General features: G+C 42.8%; 1 protein-coding gene across 1 annotated transcript; it reads left to right on the top strand.

The window, feature by feature from the left end:
* Window positions 1-10,483: 10,483 nt before the first annotated feature.
* LOC121843769 lies at window positions 10,484-12,044 on the top strand. Its single transcript, XM_042313588.1, has 2 exons — window positions 10,484-10,788; window positions 10,985-12,044. The coding sequence occupies exons 1-2, from the start codon at window positions 10,547-10,549 to the stop codon at window positions 12,042-12,044; spliced, it is 1,302 nt and encodes a 433-aa protein (XP_042169522.1). The 5' UTR covers window positions 10,484-10,546.
* Window positions 12,045-13,874: the final 1,830 nt, after the last annotated feature.

Below are 13,874 nucleotides of genomic sequence, written 5' to 3'. Positions count from 1 at the left end.
AGTAATTTGAGAAGAACGCTTGAGGGCGACTACGAACCAGTTTTGAATAAACGAGGACAGAAACATGCCATGTGTTGTTGGGTCAGACAACAAAATAAACTTCAGAGAGACAGTTATTACAAATGATTCCAACTACATTGTAGCTGACATCAGCTAAACCTGACTGTATGACACAAGTATGTCATGGATGCAAACTGTAGCCCTGGCTAGCTACTGTGGCTAGCACGTTAGCTAACGTGTTACTGTGTAGCTACAACACAAGTATTCTAATCTTGAGAGAAACGTAACGTTGACTATTGTTGTCTGTGGTCCTGCAAGAATTATGGGTTCGATTCCCGGGAGCACCCATACGTAAAATGTATACGTGCATGGCCATTGCTTTGTCCCGCAACGAACTATTGTTGATACAGACGACTCTTTGCAGAAGCTTCCGTACGTGTCCTTGATCAACCAACTCAAACGAAAATAACGTTTCCACTTAACAGCGACATATTCAGTGTCTCTAGGAACAATACTTTGCGGGACGAAGCAAGCATGATCTTAGCAAAGTCGCTTTGGGTAAAAGTTATTACTAAATGGCTTATACACAGAACCAGTGCAGTGGTGGAAAAGTACCCAATTGTCATACATGACTGAGTCATTTTCTATTAAGGTATCTTTACTTTTACTCAAGTTAAAGTCACCCAGTAAAATACTAGAGTAATAGTCTAAAAGTATTTGGTTTTAAATATACTTAAGTATCAAAAATGTAATTGGATAAAATATACATATAAACCTATAAATAATTTCACATTCCTTATATTAATAAGCAAACCTGACGGCACCATATTCTTGTTTTTTTCATTTATGGATAGCTAGGGGCTCCAACACTGACAAAATAACCTCACTCTCAACGTCAACAAAACAAAGGAGATGATCGTGGACTTCAGGAAACAGCAGAGGGAGCAACCCCCTATCCACATCAATAGGACAGTAGTGGAGAAGTTGAACGTTTTAAGTTCCTCGGCGTACACATCACGGACAAATTATAATCCCTTATGGATGTCACTAGTTAAATCCACTTAAATCAGTGTAGATAAAGAGGAGGAGAAAGGTTTTAAAAATATATTGTAAAGCTTGAGACAATTGAGACATGGATTGTGTGTGTGTGCCATTCAGAGGGTGAATAGGCAAGACAAAATATTTCCGTGCCTTTCAACAGGGCATGGTAGTAGGTGCCAGGGGTACCAGTTTGTGTCAAGAACTGCAACGCTGCTGGGTTGTGGGACACAATCATGAAGTGGAACGACATTTATTGGATATTTCCAACTTTTTAACAAATCAAAAACTGAAAAATTGGGCGTGCAAATTATTCAGCCCCCTTAAGTTAATACTTTGTAGCGCCACCTTTTGCTGCGATTACAGCTGTAAGTCACTTGGGGTATGTCTCTATCAGTTTTGCACATCGAGAGACGGAAATTTTTCCCATTCCTCATGTAATCTTATGTGAAGATAATGTGATAACATAAAAGCAACATGTGATTACATTAAACTACACATGTGAAAATGTGATCACGTTGTGTTCCAAAACATGTTTTCACATGGTTTCGCATAAAATGTAAATTGATATCATGTGTTTTCTGTAAGGTCAGGAATATAAGATGCATTTTGATGTGACATGATGTTACATGATCTTGCACATTCAATGTTCTTTGAGGTTCTTCCATGTTCCTTTCTATGTATTTCCATTTGACTTTTCCTCAGTCCTTTTCACTTTCCTGGCAAAATCAAATTGAATGTATTTATGTAGCCCTTCCATCAGCTGATATCTCAAAGTGCTGTACAGAAATCCAGCCTAAAACCCCAAACAGCAAAAGCAATGCAGGTGTAGAAGCACGGTGGCTAGAAAAAACTCCCAGAAAGGCCAAAATCTAGGAAGAAACCTAGAGAGGAACCAGGCTATGAGGGGTGGCCAGTCCTCTTCTGGCTGTGCCGGGTGGAGATTATAGCAGAACATGGCCAAGATGTTCAAATGTTCATGGATGACCAGCATGGTCAAATAATAATAATCACAGTAGTTGTCGGGGTGCAACAGGTCAGCACCTCAGGAGTAAATGTCAGTTGGCTTTTCATAGCCGATCATTAAGAGTATCTCTACCACTCCTGCTGTCTCTAGAGAGTTGAAAACAGCAGGTCTGGGACAGGTAGCACGTCCGTGGAACAGGTCAGGGTTCCATAGCCACAGGCAGAACAGTTGAAACTGGAGCAGCAGCACAGCCACGTAGACTGGGGACAGCAAGGAGTCATCATGCCAGGTAGTCCTGAGGCATGGTCCTGGGGCTCAGGTCCCCGAGAGAGAAAGAAAGATTTAGAGAGATCATACTTAAATTCACACAGGACACTGGAGAAATACTCCAGATTTAACAGACTGATCCGAGCCCCCGACACATAAACTACTGCAGCATAAATACTGGAGGCTGAGACAGGAGGGGTCAGGAGACACTGTGGCCCCATCCGATAATACCCCCGGACAGGGCCAAACAGGCAGGATATAACCCCACCCACTTTGCCAAGCACAGACCCCACACAACTAGAGGGATATCTTCAACCACCAACTTACCATCCTGAGACAAGGCCGAGAAGAGCCCACAAAGATCTCTGCCACGGCACAACCGAAGGGGGGAATCAGACAGGAAGACCACATCAGTGACTCAACTCACTCAAGTGACGCACCCCTCCTAGGGCCGGCATGGAAAGAGCACCAGTAAGCCAGTGACTCGGCCCCTGTAATAGGGTTAGAGGCAGAGAATCCCAGTGGAGAGAGGGGAACCGGCTAGGCAGAGACAGCAAGGGCGGTGCGTTGCTCCAGTGCCTTTCCGTTCACCTTCACACTTCTGGGCCAGACTACACTCAATCATAAAAGACCTACTGTAAGAGATGAGTCTTCAATAAAGGCTTAAAGGTTGAGACCGAGTCTGCGTCTCTCACATGGGTAGGCAGACCTTTCCATAAAATTGAGCTCTTTTGGCTCCTACCTATCTTTCCAATTTGGTCCTGCCGTACATACCTACATGTACGCTACAGTCACAAGACGCAGGCCTCCTAATTGTCCCTAGAATTTCTAAGCAAACAGCTGGAGGCAGGGCTTTCTCCAAAAGAGCTCAATTTTTATGGAAAGGTCTGCCTACCCATGTGAGAGACGCAGACTCGGTCTCAACCTTTAAGCCTTTATTGAAGACTCATCTCTTACAGTAGGTCTTATGATTGAGTGTAGTCTGGCCCAGAAGTGTGAAGGTGAACGAGAAAGGCACTGGAGCAACGAACTGCCCTTGCTGTCTCTGCCTAGCCGGTTCCCCTCTCTCCACTGGGATTCTCTGCCTCTAACCCTATTACAGGGGCCGAGTCACTGGCTTACTGGTGCTCTTCCATGCCGGCCCTAGGAGGGGTGCGTCACTTGAGTGAGTTGAGTCACTGATGTGGTCTTCCTGTCTGGATTCCCCCCCTTCGGTTGTGCCGTGGCAGAGATCTTTGTGGGCTCTTCTCGGCCTTGTCTCAGGATGGTAAGTTGGTGGTTGAAGATATCCCTCTAGTTGTGTGGGGGCTGTGCTTTGGCAAAGTGGGTGGGGTTATATCCTGCCTGTTTGGCCCTGTCCGGGGTATTATCGGATGGGGCCACAGTGTCTCCTGACCCCTCCTGTCTCAGCCTCCAGTATTTATGCTGCAGTAGTTTATGTGTCGGGGGGCTCGGATCAGTCTGTTAAATCTGGAGTATTTCTCCAGTGTCCTGTGTGAATTTAAGTATGATCTCTCTAAATCTTTCTTTCTCTCTCTCGGGGGACCTGAGCCCTAGGACCATGCCTCAGGACTACCTGGCATGATGACTCCTTGCTGTCCCCAGTCTACGTGGCTGTGCTGCTGCTCCAGTTTCAACTGTTCTGCCTGCGGCTATGGAACCCTGACCTGTTCCACGGACGTGCTACCTGTCCCAGACCTGCTGTTTTCAACTCTCTAGAGACAGCAGGAGTGGTAGAGATACTCTTAATGATCGGCTATGAAAAGCCAACTGACATTTACTCCTGAGGTGCTGACCTGTTGCACCCCCGACAACTACTGTGATTATTATTATTTGACCATGCCGTTCATCCATGAACATTTGAACATCTTGGCCATGTTCTGCTATAATCTCCACCCGGCACAGCCAGAAGAGGACTGGCCACCCCTCATAGCCTGGTTCCTCTCTAGGTTTCTTCCTAGATTTTGGCCTTTCTAGGGAGTTTTTTTCTAGCCACCGTGCTTCTACACCTGCATTGCTTGCTGTTTGGGGTTTTAGGCTGGATTTCTGTACAGCACTTTGAGATATCAGCTGATGTACGAAGGGCTACATAAATACATTCAATTTGATTTTGCCAAGGAAAGTGAAAAGGACTAAGGAAAAGTCAAATGGAAAATACATAGAAAGGAACATGGAAGAACCTCAAAGAACATTGAATGTGCAAGATCATGTAACATCAAAATGCATCTTATATTCCTGACCTTACAGAAAACCACATGATATCAACTTACATTTTATGCGAAACCATGTGAAAACATGTTTTGGAACACAACGTGATCACATTTTCACATGTGTAGTTTAATGTAATCACATGTTGCTTTTTATGTTATCACATTATCTTCACATAAGATTACATGAGGAATGGGAAAAATGTCAGTCTCTCGATGTGCAAAACTGATAGAGACATACCCCAAGTGACTTACAGCTGTAATCGCAGCAAAAGGTGGCGCTACAAAGTATTAACTTAAGGGGGCTGAATAATTTTGGACGCCCAATTTTTCAGTTTTTGATTTGTTAAAAAAGTTGGAAATATCCAATAAATGTCGTTCCACTTCATGATTGTGTCCCACAACCCAGCAGCGTTGCAGTTCTTGACACAAACTGGTACCCTGGCACCTACTACCATGCCCTGTTGAAAGGCACGGAAATATTTTGTCTTGCCTATTCACCCTCTGAATGGCACACACACACAATCCATGTCTCAATTGTCTCAAGCTTTACAATATATTTTTAAAACCTTTCTCCTCCTCTTTATCTACACTGATTTAAGTGGATTTAACTAGTGACATCCATAAGGGATTATATCTTTAACCTGGATTCAGGTTAACAACTACTGTGATTATTATTATTTGACCATGCTGGTCATTCATGAACATTTGAACATCTTGGCCATGTTCTGCTATAATCTCCACCTGCACAGCCAGAAGAGGACTGGCCACCCCTCATTTCCTGGTTCCTCTCTAGGTTTCTTCCTAGGTTTGGGCCATTCTAGGGAGTTTTTCCTAGCCAACGTGCTTCAACACCTGCATTGCTTGCTGTTTGGGGTTTTAGGCTGGGTTTCTGTTTCTGTAAATTTGATTTGATTTCAATTTGTCCGTGATGTGTATTCCGAGGAACTTAAAACTTTCCACTTCTCCACTACTGTCCTGTTGATGTGGATAGGGGGGATGCTCCCTCTGCTGTTTCCTGAAGTCCACGATCATCTCCTTTGTTTTGTTGACGTTGAGCATGAGGTTATTTTCCTGACACCACACTCCCGAGGGTGTAGCATAAGAACAGCTTCATTGGCACAATAGATTACAACATTGTGCAAGGTTTTTGTCCAACATTCTAATCTATATCGGCTTAATTTGTAAATTATGTCAGTGTTGGATCCCCTGGCTATCCATAAATGAAAAAAATAAGAATATGGTGCCGTCTGGTTTGCTTATTAATATAAGGAATTTTAAATTATTTATAGGTTTATAAGTATATTTTATCCAATTACATTTTTGATACTTAAGTATATTTAAAACCAAATACTTTTAGACTATTACTCTAGTATGTTACTGGGTGACTTTAACTTGAGTAAAAGTAAAGATACCTTAATAGAAAATGACTCAGTCATGTATGTGTCACGCCCTGGTCAAAGTATTTTGTGTTTATCTTTATGTATTTGGTCAGGCCAGGGTGTGGCATGGGGTTTTTGTAATTGTGGTGTGTTTGTCTTGGGGTTTTGGTGGTGGTATTGGGATTGTAGCTTAGTGGGTTGTCTAGCAAGGTCTATGGCTGTCTGGAGTGGTTCTCAATCAGAGGCAGGTGCTTATCGTTTCTCTGATTGGGAACCATATTTAGGCAGCCATATTCTTTGAGTTTGTCGTGGGTGATTGTCCTTAGTGTACTCTTTGTTAGGTTGCACCAGATAGGCTGTTTTCGGTTTCGTTTATTGTTTTTTGTAAGTTCGTGTTTCTTTGTTATATGAAACATGGATCGCAATCGACACGCTGCAGTTTGGTCCGACTCTCCTTCATCACCACTATATGAAAACCGTTACAGTATGACAATTGGGTACTTTTTCCAACACTGTATAAGCCATTTAGTAATAACTTTTACCCAAAACGACTTAGCTACAATCATGCTTGCTTCATCCCGCAAAGTATTGTTCCTAGAGACACTAAATATGCCGCTGTTAAGTGGAAACGTTATTTTCGTTTGAGTTGGTTGATCAAGGACGCAAAACAATGTACGGAAGCTTCTGCAACGAGTCGTCTGTATCAACAATAGTTCGTTGTGGGACAAAGCAATGGCCATGCACATAGACATTTTACATATGGGTGCACCCGGGAATCGAACCCATAATTCCTGCATTGCAAGCACCATGCTGTACCAACTGAGCTACAGGACGTTATTTTCGTTTGAGTTGGTTGATCAAGGACACGTACGGAAGCTTCTGCAAAGAGTCGTCTGTATCAACAATAGTTCGTTGCGGGACAAAGCAATGGCCATGCACGTATACATTTTACGTATGGGTGTCCCGGGAATCGAACCCATAATTCTTGCAGGACCACAGACAACAACAGCCGACGTTACGTTTCTCTCAAGATTAGAATACTTGTGTTGTAGCTATACAATAACACGTTAGCTAACGTGCTAGCCACAGTAGCAAGCCAGGGCTACAGTTTGCATCCATGACATACTTGTGTCATACAGTTAATTCAGGTTTAGCTCATGTCATTTGTAATAACTGTCTCTCTGAAGTTTATTTTGCTGCCACCACCGTGAACCACGTGTATTTCTGCGTGCGCCACCATCTTTTCTCATTTCAACTATGACTCTTTGCCTCTGACCCAACAACACATGGCAAGTTTCTGTCCTCGTTTATTCAAAAATGGTTCGTAGTCGCCCTCAAGCGTTCTTCTCAAATTACTGCATTAGATTTTTTTTTTGTGATTTAAAAAAAATGATTTAACCTTATTTAAATAGGCAAGTCAGTTAAGAACACATTCTTATTTACAATGTTATGTATTGCTCATCATTGGTGTCGGCTGTTCTTTACTTATTTATTTGTTGTCTCATCACATTATTGTACAAAAAAACGGAAACGTAGCTAATACACCAGTATTTATTGTTTCGAGTGGTCTTTTTAGTGGTATGGGGATCCAGTATTGCGTCGCTGATTGCATTGATTGACAGATCATCCCTGAAGTTGTTTTATTACATCAAAGTGCATTCACATTATGACGTTGGCTGAGTTACCGTATAAAATGCGATAGTTTATCTCTTTGGTAATCACTTGGTAAAGTTTTACATGATGGGAACATAGGCTCCAGCCATAGACTTTAACCATGGAGGATAATAAGGTAAGCCTATGAATTGCTAACAGAGAAGCCCCATGCAGTGGTGCAGGAACCGCTGCACAGTCTTTTTTTATGCTGCGTCAGGAACCACAGGGTTCACAGGACATGACGGTAGGGGTGCCGCAAGTAGTGGCAGCTGGATGGCGGTGTGGGCTAACGTTAATGTGCCGCTAATATTATCATTTTTAATATTGTAAAAAAAAGTATGCATTATAATAACCTATGGGACTTGTTATACATCAAATATGATCCTTGCAAAGATAACAGCAGTAGGCTATTTATCATAATTCTACCTAAATTATTATAATAATAGGTGACTCCATAACGCATTAATTACGAATCTTGATATCAGGCAATAGAATCTATGTGTATTTATAGCGAAAACCTGTTCTGTTAAAAAATGTATATATTGGCCATTATAAACTGGGTGTTTTGAGCCCTGAATGCTGATTGGCTGAAAGCTATGGTATATCAGAGCGTATACCACGGGTATGACAAAACATTTATTTGTCCTCTTCTAATTCAGTTGGTAACCAGTTTATAATAATAAAGTCAAGGTAAGGGAATAGATTGAGCAGAGATGTGGATATTTGTGATATCTTTCATATCTATAACCTGCCCCTACAGCATGTTGTTCCGAGGAAGGTAAATTGCCCATGCAATACCCTTTTATCTCCTAATAGTAAATCTAGGGCTGACCCCATTTGGTCGATAGGCTGTTGGTTGACTGGGATTTCTTAAGTCGAGCAGCCGCAAAAGTTTGTTTTCTTCATGGTGGACATGGACACCTGTCTGATTCGCGCCTGTCTCAGTTGACTAATCCATTGCCGAGGCCACAGGGATGGCACAGTCCATCACGCTAAGACGTGATACTGACATTGTATATGGTTATATAATGTAAAAATAATGGTGCAACACTAATAAATCAAATATTATTTTATAACAAATGCGTATATATTACCAGTCGAAAGGGTTTTTCTTTATTTTTACTATTTTCTACATTGTAGAATAATAGTGAAGACATCAAAACTATGAAATAACACATATGGAATCATGTAGGTATCAAAAAAATGTTAAACAAATCAAAATATATTTTACATTTGAGATTCTTCAAAGTAGCCCTTTGCCTTGATGACAGCTTTGCACACGCTTGGCATTCTCTCAACCAGCTTCATGAGGTAGTCACCTGGAATGCATTTCATAAATTAACATGTGTGCCTTGTTAAAAATTAAGTAAAGGAATTTCTTTCCTTCTTAATGCATTTGAGCCAATCAGTTGTGTTGTGACAAGGTAGGGTTGGTATACATAAGATAGCCCTATTTGGTAAAAGACCAAGTCCATATTATGGCAAGAACAGCTCAAATAAGCAAAGAGAAACAGCAGTCCGTCATTACTTTAAGACATGAAGTTCAGTCAATCCGGAAAATTTAAAGAACTTTGAACTTTTCATCAAGTGCAAAAACCATCAAGTCGCAAAAACCATCAAGCACAATGATGAAACTGGCTCTCATGAGGACCGCCACAGGAAAGGAAGACAGAGTTAACTCGGCTGCAGAGGATACGTTCTTTAGAGTTAACTGCACCTCACATTGCAGCCCAAATAAATGCTTCACAGAGTTCAAGTCACAGACACATCTCAACATCAACTGTTCAGAGGAGACTGCGTGAATCAGGCCTTCGTGGTCAAATTGCTGCTAAGAAAGCACTACTAAAGGACACCAATAAGAAGAAGAGACTTGCTTGGGCCAAGAAACACAAGCAATGGACATTAGACTGGTGGAAATCTGTCCTTTGGTCTGATAAGTCCAAATTCCAACAATGTCTTTGTGAGAGTAGGCGTACAGATGATCTCCGCATGTGTGGTTCCGACCATGAAGCATGGAGGAGGTGTGATAATGTGGGGGCGCTTTGTTGGTGACACTGTCTGTGATTTATTTAGAATTCAAGGCACACTTAACCAGCATGGCTACCATAGTATTCTGCAGTGATACGCCATCCCATCTGGTTTGCGTCTCCAGGCTGTGTAAGGGCTATTTGACCAAGAAGGAGAGTGATGGAGGGCTGCATCAGATGACCTGACATCCACAATCACCCAACCTCAACCCAATTGAGATGTTTTGGGATGAATTGGACCACAGAGTGAAGGAAAAGCAGCCAATAAGTTCTCAGCATATGTGGGAACTCCTTCAAGACTGTTGGAAAAGCATTCCAGGTGAAGCTGGTTGAGAGAATGCCAAGAGTGTGCAAAGCTGCCATCAAGGCAAAGGATGGCTACTTTGAAGAATCTCAAATATAAAATATATTTTGATTTGTTTAACACTTTTTGGTACCTAAATGATTCCATATGTGTTATTTCATAGTTTTGATGTCTTCACTACTATTCTACAATGTAGAAAATAGTACAAATAAAGAAAAGCCTTGAATGAGTAGGTGTGTCCAAACTTTTGACTGGTACTGTATACATATATACAGGAGTAAGACAGATATAGCTTCTGTTGCCTGTTTGAGTATTTGTTTAATAGCCTACTGATTCTGTGAGCACCAAGCCTCATGCACTGGCAAAATGTTGAATTAAGCAATTTCACAGATTCGTGCTTAACATTTGCTTAACCTTTTGCGCGTAGGGGGCAGTATTTTCGTTTTTGGCTAAAAACGTACCCATTTGAAACGGCCTATTTCTCAGCCCAACCTTTTATCTATCTACAGTATCATCCACATTATCATAAACAGTTACATTCAAAGAGCTTTTTAGTAGCCTACTGCTTTTCATGCTTTCCAATGTATGCCACTTTCATGATTCTCATGAACATATGTGAGATTGTTGGTATCTCTTTGAGGAGCTTGGTTTCAGAGCCCGGCTATGAGTAATCTACCTACACTGTTTCGGTCCTACAGGTGATGAGGGCATTGCTTGCAGAGATGTGCCTGGAGATTGTGCAGTTTGTATCTGAGGCCATCCTGGAGGTCATCATCCCTGCAATTTTCCGTTTTGTACAGATATACAGCCATGTGTCTCCAGTATCCGGCAAGTCTCTGACAGAATCAGAGAGATCCTCTAGCACAAACCTGAAGGTTCGCAAGAGAGGCAGCAGCAAATCCTCAAGGTCTTGCAAGGCCAAATCAAGCTCCTCTCGTAATGGGTATGTTCAGTCATTCCTAAAGAAACCGGTTTCACCTAACTATTCATAACCCATTTTGTGAAAATATGTTTTGTTATCTGTGTAACAGTTTACTCTTAATGACCAGTTTAACTGATTACTGAATGATGTATTAATGTGACTACAGTGTCTACTATTGAATATGGAATGCTGTATTGTTTGCTTTGTATTCTCAAAGGTCTCAGACAGTGTTGCCAAATACTCAGGGAGATGGTGAGTCTATATCATCTGAGCCACTCAGGGACTTTTTTGGGATCACTGAGGACAGTCTCCTCACTGGTGTCCAGGATTCCTTCAAAGAGTCGTTGAACAATGTCCTCTGTATCCAAAGAGAGGGCCAGGTAGACACTCAAAGTCTATCCCGGGTTATTGTTGGAGAAGTGTCAAAGAAGGTCAATTCCATAATCTCTGTGGCCATCCAAACTCCCATCTCTGGGCGAATGTCCCCTGTCATTTTTGCCAGTGGTGGTGTCTCCAGCACCAAGGTGGTTGAGGAGATGGTGTCTGGCGTTTCCAACATACTTCAGATGTATATTAATGGGAAGAGTGTTGAGCAGAGTGTTGTTCTCAGAGAAGATGGTGTTGAGGTGGATATGACACATTTAACAGGACAGGTCATGACAACCCTCAGTGGCACTGTTTTGAACTTCAGCAATAAGGAGGAAAATGATCCCGACAAGAGGGAACTGATTTGTGTTGTTGCTGACCATATGAAGATGCTTGAAGCTTGTAAAAGTCCTGAGGAGATGCTAAAACAAGGAGAGAGCAACCTCAATATCAAAGGTGCCAAATCTAGTCTTCGTCTGTCAACACAAAGTATGGACAGACTACTCACTGAGGAGTTTCAGACCAAGGCCACTGAATCGATCCGGGAGATCGTTAAAAGATTCAGGGGTTGTACATCATGTTGTTCTGGCACTACATCATCTAGTCCAACTCCTAGGATAGGTGAGATCAGAGACCTTATGATTGACCCTGAGGCCTCTGAGTTGGTAAGTACCTTTGTTTCAGACATGGACAATCTTACCCAGTCTATCAGGGCATCCTGCTCTCCTGCACAGAGTGAGCAGATCCTTCTTGAAAACCATCAGAGTAAGATCTGGTCTTACACTGTTGGTTGTTACAACGACATGAAAAATACGCTGAAGAGGATTCTTACCTGTCCAGAAAAAGGGGATCTCGCAAATACATTTGTGAATGGTTCCAACTTTGTGCCTGGACTTCGATCATTCCAGTAATGGTGAGGCTGACACATCGGACTCCATTTCTTGTAAACCACTTTTAATAACCCCTCATCTATGAATGAACAAAAAGGACAAAGTGAGACCCCAAAACCTCTCTTGGCTCTCAAAAAGTATTTGCAAGACCAAGTCCTCCTTGACACCACAAAAGCGATTGCCAGCCAGGTTCAAATCAAATCAAATCAAATTTTATTTGTCACATACACATGGTTAGCAGATGTTAATGCGAGTGTAGCGAAATGCTTGTGCTTCTAGTTCCGACAATGCAGTAATAACGAGCAAGTAATCTAACTAACAATTCAAAAAAAAACTACTGTCATACACAGTGTAAGGGGATAAAGAATATGTACATAAGGATATATGAATGAGTGATGGTACAGAGCAGCATAGGCAAGATACAGTAGATGATATCGAGTACAGTATATACATATGAGATAAGTATGTAAACCAAGTGGCATAGTTAAGTGGCTAGTGATACATGTATTACATAAGGATGCAGTCGATGATATAGAGTACAGTATCAACGTATGCATATGAGATGAACAATGTAGGGTAAGTAACATTATATAAGGTAGCATTGTTTAAAGTGGCTAGTGATATATTTACATCATTTCCCATCAATTCCCATGATTAAAGTGGCTGGAGTAGAGTCAGTGTCATTGACAGTGTGTTGGCAGTAGCCACTCAATGTTAGTGGTGGCTGTTTAACAGTCTGATGGCCTTGAGATAGAAGCTGTTTTTCAGTCTCTCGGTCCCAGCTTTGATGCACCTGTACTGACCTCGCCTTCTGGATGGCAGCGGGGTGAACAGGCAGTGGCTCGGGTGGTTGATGTCCTTGATGATCTTTATGGCCTTCCTGTAGCATCGGGTGGTGTAGGTGTCCTGGAGGGCAGGTAGTTTGCCCCGGTGATGCGTTGTGCAGACCTCACTACCCTCTGGAGAGCCTTACGGTTGAGGGCGGTGCAGTTGCCATACCAGGCGGTGATACAGCCCGCCAGGATGCTCTCGATTGTGCATCTGTAGAAGTTTGTGAGTGCTTTTGGTGACAAGCCGAATTTCTTCAGCCTCCTGAGGTTGAAGAGGCGCTGCTGCGCCTTCCTCACGATGCTGCGCCTTCCTCACGATGCTGTCTGTGTGAGTGGACCAATTCAGTTTGACTGTGATGTGTATGCCGAGGAACTTAAAACTTGCTACCCTCTCCACTACTGTTCCATCGATGTGGATGGGGGTGTTCCCTCTGCTGTTTCCTGAAGTCCACAATCATCTCCTTAGTTTTGTTGACGTTGAGTGTGAGGTTATTTTCCTGACACCACACTCCGAGGGCCCTCACCTCCTCCCTGTAGGCCGTCTCGTCGTTGTTGGTAATCAAGCCTACCACTGTTGTGTCGTCCGCAAACTTGATGATTGAGTTGGAGGCGTGCATGGCCACGCAGTCGTGGGTGAACAGGGAGTACAGGAGAGGGCTCAGAACGCACCCTTGTGGGGCCCCAGTGTTGAGGATCAGCGGGGAGGAGATGTTGTTGCCTACCCTCACCACCTGGGGCGGCCCGTCAGGAAGTCCAGTACCCAGTTGCACAGGGCGGGGTCGAGACCCAGGGTCTCGAGCTTGATGACGAGCTTGGAGGGTACTATGGTGTTGAATGCCGAGCTGTAGTCGATGAACAGCATTCTCACATAGGTATTCCTCTTGTCCAGATGGGTTAGGGCAGTGTGCAGTGTGGTTGAGATTGCATCGTCTGTGGACCTATTTGGGCGGTAAGCAAATTGGAGTGGGTCAAGGGTGTCAGGTAGGGTGGAGGTGATATGGTCCTTGACTAGTCTCTCAAA

The sequence above is a fragment of the Oncorhynchus tshawytscha genome, unplaced genomic scaffold (assembly GCF_018296145.1).
Source record: "Oncorhynchus tshawytscha isolate Ot180627B unplaced genomic scaffold, Otsh_v2.0 Un_contig_1061_pilon_pilon, whole genome shotgun sequence".
Taxonomy (NCBI): domain Eukaryota; kingdom Metazoa; phylum Chordata; class Actinopteri; order Salmoniformes; family Salmonidae; genus Oncorhynchus; species Oncorhynchus tshawytscha.
This window is presented reverse-complemented; position numbering and strand designations above follow the sequence as displayed.